The following is a 21871-nucleotide window of genomic DNA, read 5'->3' as shown; positions in this document are numbered from 1 at the left end:
CAAATATACAGGCACCCTTCTTAACTCAGTTGCCAGACAGGAAGAAAATGGTGTCTTTAAAACAGTTACAGAGTTTAATGGCTGTGATAGGAGAAACCTGAGGATGGATCAACAACATTTTAGTTACTCCACAATACTAACCTAAATGACAGAGTGAATAGAAGAAAGCCTGTACAGAATAAAAATCTTCAAAAAAATGCATCACGTTTGCAATAAGGCACTAAAGTAAAACTGCAAAAAATGTGGCAGAGACATTAACTTTATGTCCTGAACAAAAAACGTTATGTTTGGGGAAAATCCAACACAAAACATCCCTGAGTACCCCTCTTCATATTTTCAAGCATGTTAGTGGCTGCATTACGTTATGGGTATGCTTGTCATCGGCAAAGACTAGGGAGTTTTTTTAGGATAAACAGAAACGGAACAGCGCTAAGCACAGGCAAAATCGTAGAGGAAAACCTGTTTCATTCTTCTTTCCAACAGACACTGGGAGACAAATTCACCTTTCAGCAGGACAATTACCTAAAACATAAGGCCAAATACACACTGGAGTTGCTTACCAAGACGACATTAAATATTCCTCAGTGGCCGAGTTACATTTTTTACTTAAATCTATGGCAAGAACTGAAAATAGCTGTGCAGCAATGATCAACTTCACAGAGCTTGAAGAACATAAAAAAATGTGCAAATATTCTACAATCAAGGCGGGCAAAGTTCTTAGAGACTTATCTAGAAAGACCCACAGCTGTAATTGCTGCCAAAGTTTATTCTAACATGTATTGACTCAGGGTTGTGAATGCTTATGTAAATTCAAATTTCTGTATTTCAAATTTAAAAAAAGTCAACAAACATGTTTTCACTTTGTCATTATGGGGGTATTGTGTGTTAATGGGTGAGAACAAATATATTTTTTATCCATTTTGAATTCAGGCTGTAACACAACAAAATGTAAAATCAGTCAAGGGTTGTATTGGACCAACTGCAAATTTACAGTGCCTTTGGAAAGTATTCAGACCCCATGACTTTTTCCACATTTTGTTACGTTACAGCCTTACTCTCAAATGGATTAAATAGTTTTTTCCCCTACTCAATCTACACACAATAAGCAATAATGATTTACATAAGTATTTACATAATTATTACATAAGTATTCAGATCCTTTACTTTTTTGAAACACCTTTGGCAGCGATAACAGCCTCGAGTCTTCTTGGGTATGATGCTGCAAGCTTGGCATACCTGTATTTGGAGTGTTTCTCCCATTCTTCTCTGCAGATCCTCCCAAGCTCTGTCAGGTTAGATGGGAAGTGTCGCTGCACAGCTATTTTCAGGTCTCTCCAGAGATGTTTGATCGGGTTCAAGCCCGGGCTCTGGCGGGACCACTCAAGGACATTCAGAGACTTGTCCCGAAGCCACTCCTGTGTTGTCTTGGCTGTGTGCTTAGGGTCATTGTCCTGTTGGAAGGCGAACCTTCGCACCAGTCTGAGACCACCACCATGCTTCACCATAGGGATGGTGCCTGGTTTCCTCCAGACGTCACGCTTGGCATTCAGGCATTGGTTTCATCAGATGAGAGAATCTTATTTCTCATGGTCTGAGAGTCTTTAGGTGCCTTTTGGCAAACTCGAAGGGAGGAATCATGCGTCTTTAACTGAGGAGTGGCTTCCGTCTGGCCACTCTACCATAAAGGCCTGATTGGTGGTATGCTACAGAGATGGTTGTCCTTCGGGTTCTTGGTCACCTTCCTGACCAAGGCCCTTCTGGCTAGCGAAGTAGAACACTTAAAAAATAAAGGAGAGCCGCACACTCTAGGAGAGTGGTTGGTTTTTGCTCTGACATGCACTGTCAACTGTGGGACCTTATATAGACAGGTGTGTGCCTTTCCGATCATGTCAAATCAATTGAATCTACCACAGGTGGACTCCAATCAAGTTGTAGAAACATTGAGGATGATCAATGGAAACAGGATGCACCTGAGCTCAATTTCAAGTCTCATAGCAAAAGGTCTGAATACTTACGTAAATAAGGTTTTTTATTTGTAATAGATTTGCAAAAATGTCTAAAAACATGTTTTTCGCTTTGTCATTATGGGGTATTGTGTGTAGATTGATGAGGAAAATTGTTTATTTAATCCATTTTAGAAATAAGGCTGTAACTTAACAAAATGTGGGAAAAGTCAAGGGATCTGAATACTTTCCGAATGCACTCGCAATTGTTATTTATTGTGTTAATTGTTTACATTTTTTGTGATCATTTTCTTACTTTTTACCTCTGCATTGTTTGGAAATGGTGCTCATAAGTAAGCATTTCACAGTAAAGTCTCCACCTGTTGTATTTGGCCCATAAAATTTGATTTCATTTGAAAACAGTCCATCAAACAATGCAACCAACCTCGCCACTCATCTAGTTCAATGCTCCATTTTCCACCAATCAATACTCCTATGCACATGTGCACACACACTAAATGTACCAAACACATCGATACCAATTATAATGGGAGGAAAGGCTTACTCATCCCATTTTGCTTGTGATAATAGCAATAGAATTGATCACATTGGGATGCCATATCATCTAGCAGTGGAATCAAATAGTGCAAATGGCCAACTATTACAGAGCAGCCAAGCCAGCAATCTATGTCAGAACGTGTGTGTGTGTGTGTGTGTGTGTGTGTGTACCTGTCTGCCTGTCTGGGCAGTATATTGCAATGCCACATAAGGCTGCTGCACAACACAGGAAAATAATAAATAAATAAAATCAAGGACCCTGCCTGAAAGTGAGGAGAATGGGAGAGAGCGAGAGAAGAGAGAAAGGGAGAGGGTTTTCAGGATTGTTATTGGAGCCGTATAACTCATTTCTGCCTTAAAGAATTCCAGATGTGGGACGAGAGAGAGAGCGAGAGGAAGACGGGCAGAGAAGGGGTGATGAGATGGGGGGGCATGGGGGTAAGGTGGGAGAGGTGTCTGTTTTTTTTTTTTCACACACACACACACTTTACAACGCTTAGGCGGCCTACTTAAGGATTTCACTGTCAGAAAAATCCCTGAGATTGTCACCACTGATGTTCTGACAAACTTTGACTTTTAACACTTGCTGAGGTTACTGGAGCAGACATGACAGACATTGATTAAACCACTGACTGTGGTTCATGCTGTGTGTGTGGTGTGTGTGTCTGTAAGATATACATTGACCATGCTGTGTTAAGTGCCGTTCGATCCTGACAGTCTCTTAACTGCCTAGCCTGACAATGCAGTGTCACAATGGAGTCGACAAATACCACTGCAAATCATCACCATCATCATCATCATCAGGGTCAGGGTCCTTGATCCTGACTTTCAATGGCAAAGACTACAATCATCATTGTAATAATACATACCGTTTATCTGAATTTTATCCAAAGCCACTAACATTAGTATCAATCAAACCCACATCCTAACGTTGCAAGCACCATGGTCTACCAACAGCAACACAGGACCATATCAGGAGCACAGGACCATATCAGGAGCACAGGACCATCATCATAATGATCACTGCTTGTACCACAATGGCTGTTGGCTCCAGTCCCAGCTCGGCGAAACACTGCCACTGTGCTGCTGATTGTGGTGTCTAACCCCTGACCTGCTTTCATCAACAGGCTCAGTCAAACGGATCCCTATTCCCTACAAACAGAAAAAACAATACTGGTAGTTGTATTGGCAGCTGTTTGGTCCAGCACTGCTGTGGTTGTGTGTGTATGCGTGCACCCATTTCCTCATGCCTACGTCTGCGTGTGTGTGTTCATGCCTACATCAGTGTGTGTGTGTGTGTGATAGTGTTTGTTTTCTCTGCGGAGGCTCACAGAAACAAAGGGCTATTGTGTGGCTGTGAAAAGAGCCCTGCTCTGGAGAACGGCCGACTGCCACAAACAAAACCTCATTACAATGTCCCAACACTGGTCCAACATTGGTGGTCAAACACTGGTGATCAAACACCAGACCGGCCTTAGATCAATGAGTTTACTGGTGGTATGGGACAGGGATGAGCGAGGAGACGGCAGAGAGAGGGATGAGAGACGGATAAGAGAGGAGAGAAGAGGGTAGGAAGGGAGGGAGAGAGAGCAAGAGAGAGAAGGGGATGGGTGAGATAAAGGGGATGAAGGGAGAGAGTAGAGCAGAGCAGACAGCTGGGGAGGAGGAAGTCGACTTAATAGCACAAACAGAACTGTTTTTCAAACGACTGTGTGCTTCCTGCTCTAACACTGATCTCCAATAAGGCCTAATAATAAAACAGCCCTGCGGGGATAACATGATTTTCACACAAACACTGATCACCAATCAGATCTTAAAAAGGTCCAATGTAGACGTTTTTATCTCAATATCAAATAATTTGGGGGTAAAAATTAAGTACCTTACTGTGATTGTTTTCAATTAAAATGGTCAAAAGAAACAAAAATAGCTTCTCGGCAAAGAGCAATTTCTCAAGCGAGATTTTCACTAGGACTGTCTGGGAGTGGTCAGTGTGGGGAGGAGAAACTGCAATCAAGCTGTTATTGGCAGAGAATTCTTCTTATTGGTCTATTAGGGTAAATCCCTTTCAATTCAATCATGTTTTGACAGCATTCCTTCTGATTTAAACAAAAGGGAAGCTGTCCATGGAATAGGTGGCAAGAAAGTTACTTTTTGAACGTGAATGCAAAAACATTCAGCAGATTGACCCAAGTTGATCAATTTTGCATTCCCTACCATACCATGAGACATCCATGTCTTCATCACTGGAAAATATAAATGGTTGAGTTTGATATAATTGAAAAGCTTACAAACGAGGTTGTCAAAAATATACTGCTCAAAAAAATAAAGGGAACACTTAAACAACACAATGTAACTCCAAGTCAATCACATTTCTGTGAAATCAAACTGTCCACTTAGGAAGCAACACTGATTGACAATAAATTTCACATGCTGTTGTGCAAATGGATTAGACAACAGGTGGGAATTATAGGCAATTAGCAAGACACCCCTAATAAAGGAGCGGATCTGCAGGTGTTAACCACAGACCACTTCTCAGTTCCTATGCTTCCTGGCTGATGTTTTGGTCACTTTTGAATGCTGGCGGTGCTTTCACTCTAGTGGTAGCATGAGACGGAATCTACAACCCACACAAGTGGCTCAGGTAGTGCAGCTCATCCAGGATGGCACATCAATGCGAGCTGTGGCAAGAAGGTTTGCTGTGTCTGTCAGCGTAGTGTCCAGAGCATGGAGGCACTACCTGGAGACAGGCCAGTACATCAGGAGACGTGGAGGAGGCCGTAGGAGGGCAACAACCCAGCAGCAGGACCGCTACCTCCGCCTTTGTGCAAGGAGGAGCATTGCCAGAGCCCTGCAAAATGACCTCCAGCAGGCCACAAATGTGCATGTGTCTGCTCAAACGGTCAGAAACAGACTCCATGAGGGTGGTATGAGGGCCCGACGTCCACAGGTGGGGGTTGTGCTTACAGCCCAACACCGTGCAGGACGTTTGGCATTTGCCAGAGAACACCAAGGTTGGCAAATGCGCCACTGGCGCACTGTGCTCTTCACAGATGAAAGCAGGTTCACACTGAGCACATGTGACAGACGTGACAGTCTGGAGACACCGTGGAGAACGTTCTGCTGCCTGCAACATCCTCCAGCATGACCGGTTTGGCGGTGGGTCAGTCATGGTGTGGGGTGGCATTTCTTTGGGGGGTGTGCTCGCCAGAGGTAGCCTGACTGCCATTAGGTACCGAGATGAGATCCTCAGACCCCTTGTGAGACCATATGCTGGTGCGGTTGGCCCTGGGTTCCTCCTAATGCAAGACAATGCTAGACCTCATGTGGCTGGAGTGTGTCAGCAGTTCCTGCAAGAGGAAGGCATTGATGCTATGGACTGGCCCGCCCGTTCCCCAGACCTGAATCCAATTGAGCACATCTGGGACATCGTCTCGCTCCATCCACCAACGCCACATTGCACCACAGACTGTCCAGGAGTTGGCGGATGCTTTAGTCCAGGTCTGGGAGGAGATCCCTCAGGAGACCATCCGCCACCTCATCAGGAGCATGCCCAGGTGCTGTAGGGAGGTCATACAGGCACGTGGAGGCCACACACACTACTGAGCCTCATTTTGACTTGTTTTAAGGACATTACATCAAAGTTGGATCAGCCTGTAGTGTGGTTTTCCACTTTAATTTTGAGTGTGACTCCAAATCCAGACCTCCATGAGTTGATAAATTGGATTTCCATTGATTCTTTTTGTGTGATTTTGTTGTCAGCACATTGAACTATGTAAAGATAAAAGTGTTTAATAAGATTATTTCATTCGTTCAGATCTAGGATGTGTTATTTTAGTGTTCCCTTTATTTTTTTGAGCAGTGTATTTTACACTTTTTTTAATAAAAACAAAATGCTGATTTTTTTAACCTTCAATGTCAATTATCTATTTGTATATGTTGTAGCCTAGACCCTACTTTACATCATCTGAGGTTTTTGTGTTGTGCGCGCCATCGATTCAGAAACATGCTCTTAAAAACAGGGTGGGTGTCATTTCAATAGAATGGACCTATCCCTTCAGACCACTGCAATTTAGCTGGTACACCATCGAAATTTAAATTAAATTAAAATATTTACATCTAATTGCTTAGAAAGCCAGTATGAGGGTTTGCACTCAGACTTGAATGAAAGGCGAGTGGTGCGTTCTCAAGCCGCAGATGCCGCAATACCAATGAGCGTCTTCACCAATGTGAAGTCCGAAGTCTTCTACTTAAAAACTCTACACCCCCAAAGGCTTAATGAGGAATTGGACCTTGTATGTTTCCCCTCTAGGTTGTGTACATGCACCAGCAGTATTACAAATGAATTACAAATTAAAAAACATAAATAATTTATTTACATAAGTATTCAGACCCTTTGCTATGAGACTCAATTGCACTCAGGTGCATCCTGTTTCCATTGATCATCCTTAAGATGTTTCTACAACTTGATTGGAAACCACCTGTGGTAAATTCAATTGATTGGACATGATTTGGAAAGGCACACACCTGTCTATATAAGGTCCCACAGTTGACAGTGCATGTCAGATCAAAAACCAAGCCATGAGGTCGAAGGAATTGTCCCTTGAGCTCCGAGACAGGATTATGTAGAGGCACAGATCTGGGGAAGGGTACCAAAACATTTCTGCAGCATTGAAGGTCCCCAAGAACACAGTGGCCTCCATCATTCTTAAATGGAATAAGTTTGGAACCACCAAGACTTTTCTTGGAGCTGGCCGCCCGGCCAAACTGAGCAATCAGGGAGAAGGGCCTTGGTCAGCGAGGCGACCAAGAACCTGATGGTCACACTGACAGAGCTCCATAGTTCCTCTGTGGAGATGGGAGAACCTTCCAGAAAGACAACCATCTCTGCAGCACTCCACCAAGCAGGCCTTTATGGTAGAGTGGCCAGACAGAAGCCACTTCTCAGTAAAAAGCACAACAGCCCGCTTGGAGTTTTCCAAAAGGCACCTAAAGGACACAATACTCTGGTCTGATGAAACCAAGATTGAACTCTTCGGCCTGAATGCCAAACATCCCGTCTGGAAGAAACCTGGCACCATCCCCACGGTGAAGCATGGTGGTGGCAGCATCATGCCGTGGGGATGTTTTTCAGCGGCAGGGACTGCGAGACTAGTCAGGATAAATGGAAAAATTAATACACAGTAAAGACAGATCATTGACGATAACCTGCTCCAGAGCGCTCAGGACTACAGACTGGGGCCAAGGTTCACCTTCCAACAGGACAACAACCCTAAGCACACAGCCAAGACAATGCAGGAGTGGTTTTGGACAAGTCTCGGAATGTCCTTGAGTGGCCCAGTCAGAGCCCAGACTTGAACACGATCGAACATCTCTGGAGAGACCTGAAAATAGCTGTGTAGCGACGCTCCCCATCAAACCTTACAGAGCTTGAGAGGATCTGCAGAGGAGAATGGGAGAAACTCCCCAAATACAGGTGTGCCAAGCAGGTAGCATCATACCCAAGAAGACTTGAGGATGTAATCGCTGCCAAACCTGTTTCAACAGTGTACTGAGTAAAGGGTCTCAATACTTAAAATGTGATATTTCAGTTTTGTATTTTTAATACATTTGCAAAAATGTCTAAACCTGTTTTTGCTTTGTCATCATGGGTTATTGATGAGGGAAAAACGATTTAATACATTTTAGAATAAGGCTGTAAGGTAACAAAAGGTGGAAAAAGTCATGTGGTCTGAATACGTTCCGAATGCACTGTATGTGACATTTGAATTGTCCATTTTTGATACTCTTCTATATATTCCTTGTTAATATGCATTGACTCCCGATTTGCCCGTTTCTAATCAACTATCTGCTTGCACCTGTTGCGCCCGCTATGCACAGCAGGTGTGTCTTAAGTATGTGTCTTCTTAAATTTGTTAGTACAGCACTGATGAAGGCATAAGATCGAAATGTATGCTCTGTTCCTTTTTATATTATTTTTACATCTTGGCCTCTTGAGTGTGAGTACTTTAACTCTATTAACTTGTAATTACTACCACAAGATGGCCGCTAGGCCACCCACCCACTATTCTATTATCTATATTTTTATGACTTTAATAGGTTTATTTATGATGGATTGACAGTATAATTTAAAACAATAGATATTCCCTGATGTGGACCTCCAACCATCTTTGTGGTACCACTTGAAAGTTGAAATTTCAATTGTATTCCCATTTTAGTACATTTATCAGCCAAAACATGACACCCACCCTGTATATTCAAGAGCATGTTCGGTCTCAACCGATGGTGGGCACAACACAAAAACCTCAGATTACATAAAATAGGGTCTGGGCTACAATATATTGTAATATGAAAAAAATCTGACTTCACGTATTTTTAGATAATTGACATTTAAGGTTCAAATGTATTAAAAAAAAATGTAAATAGTTTGACAACCCGGTTTGTAAAGTTTTAAATTATTTCAAATCTCAACCGTTAATCTTTTCCAGTGATGAAGGCATGGATGTCTCATGGTAGGCTTGGGTGGTAAAGAGTATAAAGGGGTATTTGGAAAAAGCCACGGGATGGTTTACAATACCGTTGAAACAATTTCTTAGATTTTTAATCAACTTGAATATTTGTAGCAAATTGATAAGTAAATACCTGCAGTCAACTTGTGCAATATGTTAGGAGATAAAGAATATTATGTTCTTAATTTCATCTGTCACATTTATGTAGCTCACGATAGTCCCCAGTCACATGGTGTTTGTTTAAAAGCACACAATGACGAGAGAGCGAAACCTTGTGAGTCACTCACTGTTGTGGAGCATGCGCCAGGTGATCTAATTACAGTATGGAATTCACAACATAATTAAATGTTTGCCAGCTAGATATCTTACAACTATTAAGTTAAGTGTCTAAAATGTGCTAAATACTCTGCAGTTGTGCATTTGGTTTGCTAATTTAGTAGCTAGTTCGCTATATAGCTAACTTCTTCCAAAATCAAGCATTCGCTGGGTAATAGCAGAGAATCCCCACCTGGATCAACAGCCTTGCTAGCTAATATTTGTTTTGTGTGTTCAGCAAACTGAGTAGCATTTTTGAGTTACTTGTATACTTGTATAGTTTAGGTCAGAAATTTTACAAAATGTTCGCAATGCACTCGTTAGCATTTAGTTGGCATTCTACATGTACATGTTAGCACTGCTAAACTACGGATTACAGACTATCAGTGCGGTTGGAAGACAGCGTGTTCAGTTCCGGTATTACCGAATATCCCAGTATGGCACAAGGTCGGTATGAAGGTATGACAATCTGGACACCGCCCAAGCCTATCTCATGGTATGATGGGGTATGCAAAATAGGTCAACTTTGAGCATTATCTCTTGAATGTTTTGGCATTCAGGTCCAAAAAGTCACTTTCTGAGCACTTATACAATGGGCAAATACTGCATGTATGGAACGTTTCGTTCACATCAAAAGGAAATCTAAAGTGGTGTTGTCAAAAAGCTATTGAATTCAAATGGATTTAACAATTAACTAATTAACCGTCTGGTAATGTCACTAGGCAGGCCAAAACTCCATCCCACCAAAACAGGCGGCCTTTCAAACTGCTCTTACCCTAATATGGCATTAGTATAATTTTTAGAATGTCAGTATTATTCCAACCACAGTGTGGAAATATATATATAAAACACAGGATAATTAAGTTTCACTGCACTCTGCCTTTAAAACATTAATACAAAAAAAACAATAATCCATAACTGATTAAATGGTTTGCTTGAACATTGATCTCTAATCAGATCTAATAAACAGTGTAACATTTGGGCTTCCTGTTACACTGATCAAAAATCTGTTCTAGAAAAAAGGATGGACATAAACTGAAATACAAGTCTGATGGAGACAAATTGGTGAGGTGGGTATGGTACTTGCAGAACGGAGTGTGATTAAGTCACTCTGGATGAGTGTCTACTAAATGACCAAAATGTAAAATGCAAAATGAAACAGTCACTTTGACAGTGACTATTCTATTCCCATACTTCAATTTTAATTTTTTACCCTCATAAAAAACATGACTTGTTTAGTGAGGAAAAAATCCTTCTTTGTTAAGATTTCAAATGCAAATTTTACTGCTTTTTCCCCATCCTGACAAGTGAAATCACTTTGGACACATCTAAAGCCTTCTCACACATCTCAAGCTTTCTCAAACAAAGCAGACCCATTGTATTCTACCACAGGTTTGAGTATGACACATTACACTTTTTCCATCACATGTAGACATGAGTGAGTGGGAAGGGGAAAGGGGCGTGTAAGTGTTGCTCACTGGTGCTCTTAACTGAGGTGAGAGTTTGACTGCACTTTCAATCAGACTGAATGAATGTTATCCTGTCCAGATTCATACACACATGCTTGTGCACACACGCATACAAACCAACTTCAATTGCAGAATCCAGGCATAAGCAACATAAGTGGTCGCTTATTTTTTTACCTTTATTTAACTAGGCAAGTCTGTTTAGGACAAACTCTTATTTTCAATGACGGCCTAGGAACAGTGGGTTAACTGCCTTGTTCAGGGGCAGAACGACAGATTACTTTCAGCTCGGGTTCGATCAACCTTCTGTTACAAAGATACTTAAAAAGGGTCATTTGCATTTACTGTTAGGTAGGGGCAGCATTTGCACGTCTGGATAAAAAAATGTACCCGATTTAATCTGGTTACTAATCCTACCCAGTAACTAGAATATGCATATACTTATTATATATGGATAGAAAACACTCTAAAGTTTCCAAAACTGTTTGAATGGTGTCTGTGAGTATAACAGAACTCATTTGGCAGGCAAAACCCTGAGACATTTTCTGACAGGAAGTGGATACCTGATGTGTTGTATTACCTTTAAACCTCTCCCATTGAAAAACACAGGGGCTTAGGAATATTTTGGCACTTCCTATTGCTTCCACTAGATGTCACCAGCCTTTACAAAGTGTTTTGAGTCTTCTGGAGGGAGATCTGACCGAACAAGAGCCATGGAACGATGATGTCCCATTAGACACCTGGCGCGCTAGTTCATGTTGGGTACCCTCGTTCCAATACGTTATAAAAGACTATGCATTCGTCCACCTTGAATATTATTCATGTTCTGGTTAAAAAAGGCCCTAATGATTTATGCTATACAACGTTTGACATGTTTGAACGAACGTAAATATATTTTTTTCCCCTCGTTCATGACGAGAAGTCCGGCTGGCTTACATCATGTGCTAACGAGACGGAGATTTTTGGACATAAATGATGAGCTTTTTTGAACAAAACTACATTCGTTATGGACCTGTGATACCTGGAAGTGACATCTGATGAAGAGAATCAAAGGTAATGGATTATTTACATAGTATTTTCGATTTTAGATCTCCCCAACATGACGTCTAGTCTGTATCGCAACGCGTATTTTTCTGGGCGCAGTGCTCAGATTATTGCAAAGTGTGATTTCCCAGTAAGGTTATTTTTAAATCTGGCAAGTTGATTGCGTTCAAGAGATGTAAATCTATAATTCTTTAAATGACAATATAATATTTTACCAATGTTTTCTAATTTTAATTATTTAATTTGTGACGCTGACTTGACTGCCGGTTATTGGAGGGAAACGATTTCCTCAACATCAATGCCATAGTAAAACGCTGTTTTTGGATATAAATATGAACTTGATAGAACTAAAAATGCATGCATTGTCTAACATAATGTCCTAGGAGTGTCATCTGATGGAGATTGTAAAAGGTTAGTGCATCATTTTAGCTGGTTTTATGGTTTTGGTGACCCTGTCTTTGACTTGACAAAACATTACACACAACTCTTGTAAATGTACTGTCCTAACATACTCTAAATTTATGCTTTCGCCGTAAAACCTTTTTGAAATCGTAAAACGTGGTTAGATTAAGGAGATGTTTATCTTTCAAATGGTGTAAAATAGTTGTATTTTTGAAAAATTTGAATTTTGACATTTATTTGGATTCAAATTTGCCGCTCTTGAAATGCACCTGCTGTTGATGGAGTGCACCACGGGTGGCACGCTAGCGTCCCACCTAGCCCATAGAGGTTAACTATCATCTCGATAAAAACAGCTGGACGTAATGACGTCACAAGCAAAAACCTACAGTGTCGAATAAAAATGAAGTGGCTGAAGTGTTTCTATTACCAATTTAAACAAATTGAGCATTAATAAACTGCTGACATCCTGTATGCCCTCCCACCTATCGGTTTCATGTCTCAGATAGCCAGCATTGATAGAATGCAATAATTTACTAATATTTGCCATATTCTAATAATTCTCATGGGCCAATGACAAACCATGCCATGGTGAAACGTGCACTGCTGTATATCTGAAATAGTTGAATGGTGAAACTTCCCAGCCAACCAGAAACACAAGGCAAAGCAATTCAGGCATTCTTGAAAGTCAGGACAATCCTTGTCCTGTAATGATACATTGTTTTTCATAGTTGATAAAATAGATTTTTGCAAGCAGTAGGCATTTAGAATTAAATGTGGAGTGGCGCTTATTAGTTAGATGAAGACATCCCATGTCCCGCTTACCTTAAAAGTATTGAACAATCACCATTTATTCGAAAAACACCATTTGTCGCTATAAAGAAAGTTTGACAAATGAAAATCCACCCCTGTCGAATAGATTAAAATGTTGTCAATCTTCAGAACATTTCTCCTATATCTGCCGTTTCCATTAAACACAAGGCATTGCTTCTGTCTAATAAAATTGGGTCAATGGAAACCTGCCTAGTGACAGTCACTCAATTAGCCATGTCAGCTAACAATTTTTAGATTGGCAAATTAGTCGAGCCAGTTATCATCCCCAAATACTGACCAGGCCACACAGGGAACGTGCCCAGGGCCCCTGACCTCCTCGGGGCCCCCAATGATTTTGTTAGTCACTCTCACTCAGATATAATTCAGTCAATGCAAAATAAGTATAATTACATGAAATGTGTTATAAAATTGCTAAATGTTCTCTCCGCCCCATGGCAAAATGTGTAGAACTGCAGAAGACCAGCTTAAATTTCACAGAAATTGCTATTCATCACACTCAAAGTGTAGAATTGCAGGAAATGTACTTTTTCTGTGCTTGGTGGTGGGGAAACAGAGACCGGGCCTGGCAGCAACAACTTCAATTGTAGCAGCAACTTAGTTTATAAGTCTATAATTTTGAGCCCACTTTTATGCATTTTACAGTCACCTTTTACAGTCACCTTCCAACATTCATTCCACATTAGCTGGTCTACCTTTTGGGTACTCTTGCCTTGAAGTGATAGAAATGTTCTTACCATTGGCGTTCTTGCCGCAGATGAGATGCTCATAGTGCTGCAGGACCCCCCACAGCTCCGCGTCATTGTTCACCACCCCCTCCAGAGCTTCGACCGACACCGGGGTACAGCCTGACACTGTGTCCCCCCTGGAGTGCCCTCGCTCAGCCATCATTACCCGGGCGCCGGCCTCCTCCACCAGCGCCTCCATGCAGGCGGTAAGACAGATAGCCGCATACTCGTGGATGCGCACCGAGATGCGGGTGTCCACCATCCATCGAAAGAACCTTCCCACGGAGAAGGACAGGCCGCAACGTGCAGATTTGCCCTTCCTCAGGAGCTCTCCGGCGCTCATACTGTACATGGAGATGGCCTTGACCGTGGCCGATATGCAGTGTTCGGCCAGAGCCCAGCTCAGCACCAGCCTCATGGCGCTCTGCACCTCGAAGCGAGTGCAACGGCAGTGCATGACGCTCAGCCGCTGAGCCTCCCTCGAAATGCGGATGAGGGCTCGGCGAAGGAGCGTGGACAGCCTCCGGACTGCCTCATTGGATAATGTCGGCACCGGAAACGCTTTGGCACCGGTAACGTTCCCGGCTACTTTACGCAGTATCTTTCCCACCTCGTCTTCGGTCCAAGGGAACTCCTCGAGCTCCGGTAAACGGGGACACTTGGAGAAGATGTCCTCGGGATCCTCGGGCAGCACCGTGTTGACCGTGTCCCAGCTGTTGTTGCGACTGTTCATGGAGCCGGAGTAGTACCACCAGTTGCCCCGATGCGGAGCCGTCATGAACGGCTGTGAGTTGGACTTGGAGGACGAGAGGCTCAGGGACTTGCAGGAGTCCCCTGCCCCGTAGCCCGAGTCTAGAGTCAGGTCCTCCAGGGTCTTCATGTGGGCATTGCTCATCCCCGCCATAGTTAGATTGGTATTTTATATAACAAGGATGACGTTGTGAAGAAACTTTGGGGAATTTAATGGTTTACCTGGGAGTGACTGTAGTATACGACTCCAGTCGAAACTCACACGCAATCTAGTTCTACTGGTTTACGCAGAACTCTTTTCATGCGTGTCCATACATGTTAATTTGATCGTAACGCTAAAAATGGCATTCATCAGAAGTATATTCTGTAATTTCTATGTTTTAAAGCTATCTAAATCCTTTCATAAATCATAGATGGTACGGAGAATGAAACCATACTGTAAGCTCACCCACTCTCTCCATATAGTGCCTGTCGCGCAGTGATATAAACTTTTCTCTCGGACTCCCCTCTCCCAGGGACTCCCAAAACTGTAGTCGAATTATTCCAATCCCTGCAAAAATCTGTTAATTCGGTAGTCCATAAACTGCAAATCCGTTGAGAGAAAGGAAAGAGTTTTGGAAGGTTTTAAAATAAGGAAATAGTCTATCATCGCTTGCAGCGAGCCTAGTGCCCCACCAGAAACAGACTACTGCCGCACAGACGTAAACGAGGGGCTGGGATACACGCCTGGAAATTCCCAACCACCAATCAGCAGCCGACAGAATTCTAAGATCCAATCAGCGATTGTTATACAGTACATTTACCTTTGGGTAAAACAGTATAAACGTTGTTTTTGCAACACATCACAATATATGAGCCAGGGGTAAAACTAATATAAAATAGCAGGCGTAAAGGAGGTATCATTCCTAGGTATTAGCAACTCTAGCATGGTGGTGGAAAATGGTGTTTCATAAAGAAAGTACACATATTTTCCCATTTTTTTTCAGCCTTCTCGCCATTAAATCCAGGTAAGGAGGAAATCGAAGCCTTTGCAGCTTGAAATTAATGTTTCATGTACGAACCGGTCCCCGGGGGACATGAGCTGTCCAAAGGCTGATAGTGGAGATCACAGGTTGCTGGCAATTGTGGAGGAAGGCCCGCTGCCCAGGCTAGGTCAAGCTACAGTTCAGCTCCCCTGGATGGAGAGCATGTTGTGGGATTAACAGCCTGTTCAAGGGCCCAACGGTATGGGGAATGTCTTGAGCATAAGAACCCAGCAGCCCTCCACTTGCCAGATCAATTTGCCTTGCCAGGGAATCGAACTGGCCACCTTTCGGCTACAAGTTAAACTACTTAGCCACTCGGCAACTACCCACAATTTATTTGTTTTACCAAATGTGCAGTTTTTTTAAAACATTAAACTGAAGAAAGCATACTTAGGATGAACACCAAAACAGAACTATATGGGAACACTTTTGTGCCACAAAAATAATTTGTTACGTACCTCAATGTGGCATTAGATGTTACCATTGAAATTACTTTGTCTTCCAAAGCCTCTGTATAATATACAAGACTCTCAGAACCGTTTATGATTTCATATTATCAGTGGCGACTTGTCATTCAGGACAGTTGGGGCAGAGCCCCACCTGTTTTGAGTCCCACCTGTTATATATATATATATAGAAATTTGGTGTTGTTGTTGTTTCCTGTTTTGCATGTTATTTTGGCATTAATTCGTGTCACACATCAGTTTGCAAACAATGTAAAAAATAAAAATAAAGTAATTCAGTTAGTAAAGCCACATACAAACATGTTCTCTTTTTTGCTTTCTTGAGTAAGGCAACTCCAAAATGCAGGTGTTTCAGCCTAGCTCAGTGCTTTCTGTGGTGGTGGAGCAGCCAGCGGAAAATACGGAGACTAGGGGTTGATAATGTTCTCTAGTTGCGCTGTGATTAGCTCAGTGTTCTGTCACTCATGGGGACAACACGTCACTGCAAAATCTACGGGAGAGCTCGAAGATTCAGATCCCTTGGGTGCTGCCATAGAGTTACATTAGAAGTGCCCATCCAAGAAGGCTCAAGGTCATTGGCCACAGATAAAATGACGTCAAATACCATTATATCTACCGTAGCTTTGATTGGACTGATCATGTCAACATCATAGTTTCAACATTTTTGCAGCAAGCTAGATAAGCAGTCATCATCATCAATCAAGTCAACAATCTACTGGCATCATGACTTCTCCTGCATTCAAAACAACTGGAAACTCAGAACTGGGAAATCTCAGGCTTCAGTGAGTTCAAGACAACTGGGAACTCTTTAAGAAATGAGTTCCGACTGGGAAAAAAACATTTTGAACGGTCATCCAAACTGGAATTCCAAGTCGGGAACTAAGGCCTCTTTCTAGAGCTCCAACTTGAAGATCACTGACGTCATGATTCAACCTTGTTTTTTCCAAGTTCCCAGTTGTCTTGAAAGCACCATGAATCCAAAGAATGCCAGAGTTTGATGACAAAATTTGCCCACAAGAAGGACCGCCGTGCCACCTTCCTGTTCAAGTTAGCACAGCACAACAAGGGAGTCCAAAAATGTCTTGTATGCTGCTGCATAAATTCTGTAATATGCCAGGGAAATAAGCATACTGTAGCTAAGAAAGTAATACTAAGTGTATGTTGTGTGCTAAGCTGTTAGTAGCCCGTGTGCCTCACCCTAATAATTTGGTCCCTTTCCCCCTCATACCTTAGCCTACTGTTCTGACTTGGTGGTCCACATTTAGCCTATAGTTTGTTTTAGATAAATATAATCATCAAATATTGTAAGAGCTTTCATTGTCTGCTTATATGTCCCCTTTATTAATCCTACGGTTCTGACTTGGTGTACAGGGAAAATACTGAAGAACGGCCCATGTTCTGAATTCTGTTACTGTACATTTCACAAGTTATATTGACTACGTCCGTCCTAGCTCGCTCATTAATGTCTTAATCGAAGATACGGATTGCCTTTTATCCGCTCGTCGTTCCCTTATGCCATAGTTTGTACATCTCAATTGTCAGAAGAAACCACATTCGTTTAAGCAAGTCAGCCATACAGTATCAGCTATGATTTTTAAAAAGGTAGTAAATGATGCTGAATTAACTGTTTCGCTGCCAGACAAGGCTCCGCTGATAGCCAGGTGGTGGTAAGGATTCACTCCATGGTGCTGAAAAGAAAGCTCTGCTGTTGGGACAGCTTTATGTAGGCCCTAACAGTTTGTGGGCACCGTTTGTCACCGTTATAGTGCAATTCATGTATTATTTTGTGTTGTGTTGTCTAGTGGTTTTGCTGGCATGCATCTAAAACATATTTTGGGGGTTTGCCCCACAAGATTTACATGCTAAAATCACCACTGCATATTATGATGATAAAATGGAAGTTGATGTCATTCTGCTGCCTGAGGGGTAATTCATCATAAGGAATTCTGAGAGTCAATAAATTCAAATGGTCAGTAATTCCCTAACCAGGTTACTTTTCTTGACTAAATAAATCCTCAATTATTTAATGATTACATTTTCACTCTATGCTGCTGGTTAGTTTACTGGCTAAAGCCGGAACCAATAAAAACCAGCAGACCTCAGTTATTTCACTTTGCAGGCTTCTTGGGGGTGTTGGCTAGCTGACAAAATATTATGTTAGCAGTTCCTTCAGCCTTCAATATAAACCGAATTTGCAAATCCCTTAGTAAGAAGAGTAGTTCATTTTTCAAATAGGCCTATCTTAAAATGAACAAGGTTTAGGTCCTGATCGAAATTGCATTTAAATTAGGTCTTCTTTCCTCAATAGGACTTCTTGATTGAATAAATGTTGAATGAAACATATATAAAAGAGGTGTTCGATTTTAGAATGTTAACAGTCATCCTTGACTGCTCAGAGTGCCTACATGAGCACTTCAGGCATCATGCATTTCATTCTAGACGGTTAGTTCAGGAGTTCAATACCATTCATTCAGTGCATCGGAAAGTATTCAGACCCATTCACTTTTTCCACATTTTGTTACCTTACAGCTTTATTCTAAAATTAATTCATTTGTTTTTCCCCCTCATCAATCTACACACAAAACCCTATAATGACAAAGCAAAAACAGGTTTTTAGACATTTTGCCAATTAATTAAATATAAAAAACTGAAATATCACATTTAAATACAGTACCAGTCAAAAGTTTGGACACACCTACTACTCATTCAAGGGTTTTTATTTATTTAGCTATTTCTACATTGTAGAATAATAGAGAAGACATCAAAACTATGAAATAACACATATGTAATCATGTACTAAGCAAAAAATGGTTAAACAAATCAATATATATATATTTATATATATATATATATTTTTGATTCTTCAAAGTAGCGACTACTTTGAAGAATCTCAAATATGAAATATATTTTGATTTGTTTAACCCTTTTTTGGTTACTACATGATTCCATATGTGTTATTTCATAGTTTTGATGTCTTCACTACTATTCTAAAACGGAGAAAAAACCCTTGAATTAGTAGGTGTGTCCAGACTTTTGACTGGTACTGTGAATATTCAGACCCTTTACTTCATTGATGCACCTTTGGCAGCGATTACAGCCTTGTGTATGACGCTACAAGCTTGGCACACCTGTATTTGGGGAGTTTCTCCCACTCTCCTCTGCATATCCTCTCAAGCTGTGTCAGGTTTGATGGGGATCGTCGCTGCACAGCTATTTTCAGGGCTCTCCAGAGATGTTCGATCGGGTTCATGTCCAGGCTCTGGCTGGGCCACTCAAGGACATTCAGAGACTTGTCCCAAAGCCACTCCTGCATTGTCTTGGCTGTGTGCTTAGGGTTGTTGTCCTGTTGGAAGGTGAACCTTTGCCCCAATCTGAGGTCCTGAGCACTCTGCAGCAGGTTTTCATCAATGATCTCTCTGTACTTTGCTCCGTTCATCTTTCCCTCACTCCTGATCAGTCTCCCAGTCCCTGCTGCTGAAAACCATCCCCACAGCATGATGCAGCCACCACCATGCTTCCCTGTAGGGATGGTGCCATGTTTCCTCCAGACATGACGCTTGGCATTCAGGCAAAAGAGTGTAATCTTGGTTTCATCAGACAAGAGAATCTTGTTTCTCATGGTCTGAGAGTAGGTGCCTTTTGGCAAACTCTAAGCAGGCTGTCCTGTGCCTTTTACTGACGAGTGGCTTCTGTACCTTAAAGGCCTATTTGGTGGAGTACTACAGAGATGGTTGTCCTTCTGGAAGATTCTCCCATCTCCACAGATGAACTCTGGAGCTCTGTCAGAGTCACCATCGGGTTCTTGGTCACCTCCCTGACCAAGGCCCTTCTCCCCGATTGCTCAGTTTGGCTGGCCGGCCAGCTCTAGGAAGAGTCTTGGTGGTTCCAAACTTCTTCCATTGAAGAATGATAGAGGCCACTGTGTTCTTGGGGACCTTCAATGCTACAGAATTTTGTTGGTACCCTTCCCCAGATCTGTGCCTCTACACAATCCTGTCTCGGACCTCTATGGACAATCCTGACATCATGGCTTGGTTTTTGCTCTGACATGCACTGTCAACTGTGGGACCTTATATAGACAGGTGTGTGCCTTTCCAAATCATGTCCAATCAATTGAATTTAACATAAGTGGACTCCAGTCAAGTTATATAAATATCTCAAGAATGATCAATGGAAACAGGATGCACTTGCACTCAATTGGTCCTGTGTGGCTCAGTTGGTAGAGCATGGTGTTTGCAACGCCAGGGTTGTGGGTTCAATTCCCATGGGGGACCAGTACGGGGGGGGGGGGGGAAAAGTATGAAAACGTATGAATTGTATGCCTTCACTACTGTAAGTTGCTCTGGATAAGAGTGTCTGCTAAATGACTAAAATGTAAATGTAATTTCAAGTCTCATAGCAATGTGTCTGAAAAATGTAAATAAAGTATTTCTGTTTTTTAATTTGTAATACATTTGCTAAAAGTTCTAAAAACCTTTTTGCTTTGTCGTTATATGGTATTGTATGTAGATTGATGAGTAAAACAATTTATTGAATCAATTTTAGAATAAGGCTGTAACGTAACAAAATTTGTAAAAATCGAATCCCATGTCTAATTCAACACACAGGAATGGAACATAAATTGATCCCAAACTTTATCTATGTATAAGCAAAATATGTTCCAAAATGTCTTTAGAAAATCTAATGTTTAGGCATTTATCTCATAGGAGTCCTATTCCAGCCTTGCCCCAGATCTGTTTGGACTTGCTAACTCTTATTGCAGTTAGCTATTGTGAGATGGCTGGCCGATGCCCTCTCACATTGAAGAGACAGAAATTTTATAATAAATAGCTTTCTTTTATTAAAAACTTGCAGACATACCAACATTAACCTCCTCACACAACAGAATCCTACATTTAAATAAACTTAAGAGCTTGAGGCTGGATCCCACAGGTGTGATCAATCATCTAATTAACAGGAAACCTACTCCTTTACAGCTATAGCACAAATAGATTTAGGACCAGACTTGGTCTATTCTCTGGTAATGCTACATATGTTATTCAAACCTAGTAATCAGAAAGTAAACCACAACATGCCAGCTACTGTTTCTGTAAAGCAGTTCTACTAACCTGTACCTCATCCCTCACTCATCATCCTGCATGAGCACATCCAGAGACAAACAGGTTGGGTGGGGCACACAACTAACATAATGAATCTGTAGAAACTTCAGAACACACATGGTGACTGCACTCAGAACAGTAACATTTGTCCGGAGTCAGCTGTGTATAAATTGAACAGGGAGTATGCAGCATAGACTAGTATCCAGGACCTGCAGCGTTACACATTTATGATAGTGATAACTGAATCACACCCTGAGGTCAGCTGCAGCACATAATACAATGTGGGTAATGCCTGCATCATGCCATTTTTAACAAGACTGGGAGTAACTGGGAGTAGGTACTGTAATCATATACATTCACACATACAAACACCAACACGCACGCAGGTACGCATGCACATACACACACGTTTGAAATGCTTTATTTGAATCCACAAATCACATTTCAGTCGAGAAGTATTCAAACAATTCAAACGACACGGATATCTGGACACTTATGGATACAGAAAGCACCTTCTCCAAACAGCTAAGCTGCCCATGACCGCTGACACAGAGCAGTACATAGCTAGCTGCTTTCCCATTGTCATATGTAGGCCTGCAATCTGAAGGCCACGTACATGGTCGAGAATCCCAAATATCAGCATTACAAGTTTGCACTGATAACCAAGGCTGTTCAGGCATGACATGACGGCCTGGTATGTTGGCAACATACACACACACATGTTCTGAGGACTCCTTGGGGAC

At 41.8% G+C, this 21871-nt stretch overlaps 1 protein-coding gene across 1 annotated transcript in view; it reads right to left on the bottom strand.

Moving 5' to 3' along the window:
• abtb2b (ankyrin repeat and BTB (POZ) domain containing 2b) overlaps nt 1-15234 on the bottom strand; it is a 173293-nt gene extending 158059 nt beyond the window's left edge. Inside the window, exon 1 of the mRNA XM_014123879.2 lies at nt 13800-15234. Coding sequence (XP_013979354.2) covers nt 13800-14694 — 895 coding nt within the window. The 5' untranslated portion in view covers nt 14695-15234. The remainder of the gene's footprint in view (nt 1-13799) is intronic.
• Nucleotides 15235-21871: the final 6637 nt, after the last annotated feature.

Source organism: Salmo salar, chromosome ssa10, assembly GCF_905237065.1.
Source record: "Salmo salar chromosome ssa10, Ssal_v3.1, whole genome shotgun sequence".
Classification (NCBI taxonomy): Eukaryota; Metazoa; Chordata; class Actinopteri; order Salmoniformes; family Salmonidae; genus Salmo; species Salmo salar.
The sequence above is the reverse complement of the archived record's forward strand: the minus strand, read 5'-3'. Positions and strand labels throughout refer to the sequence as shown.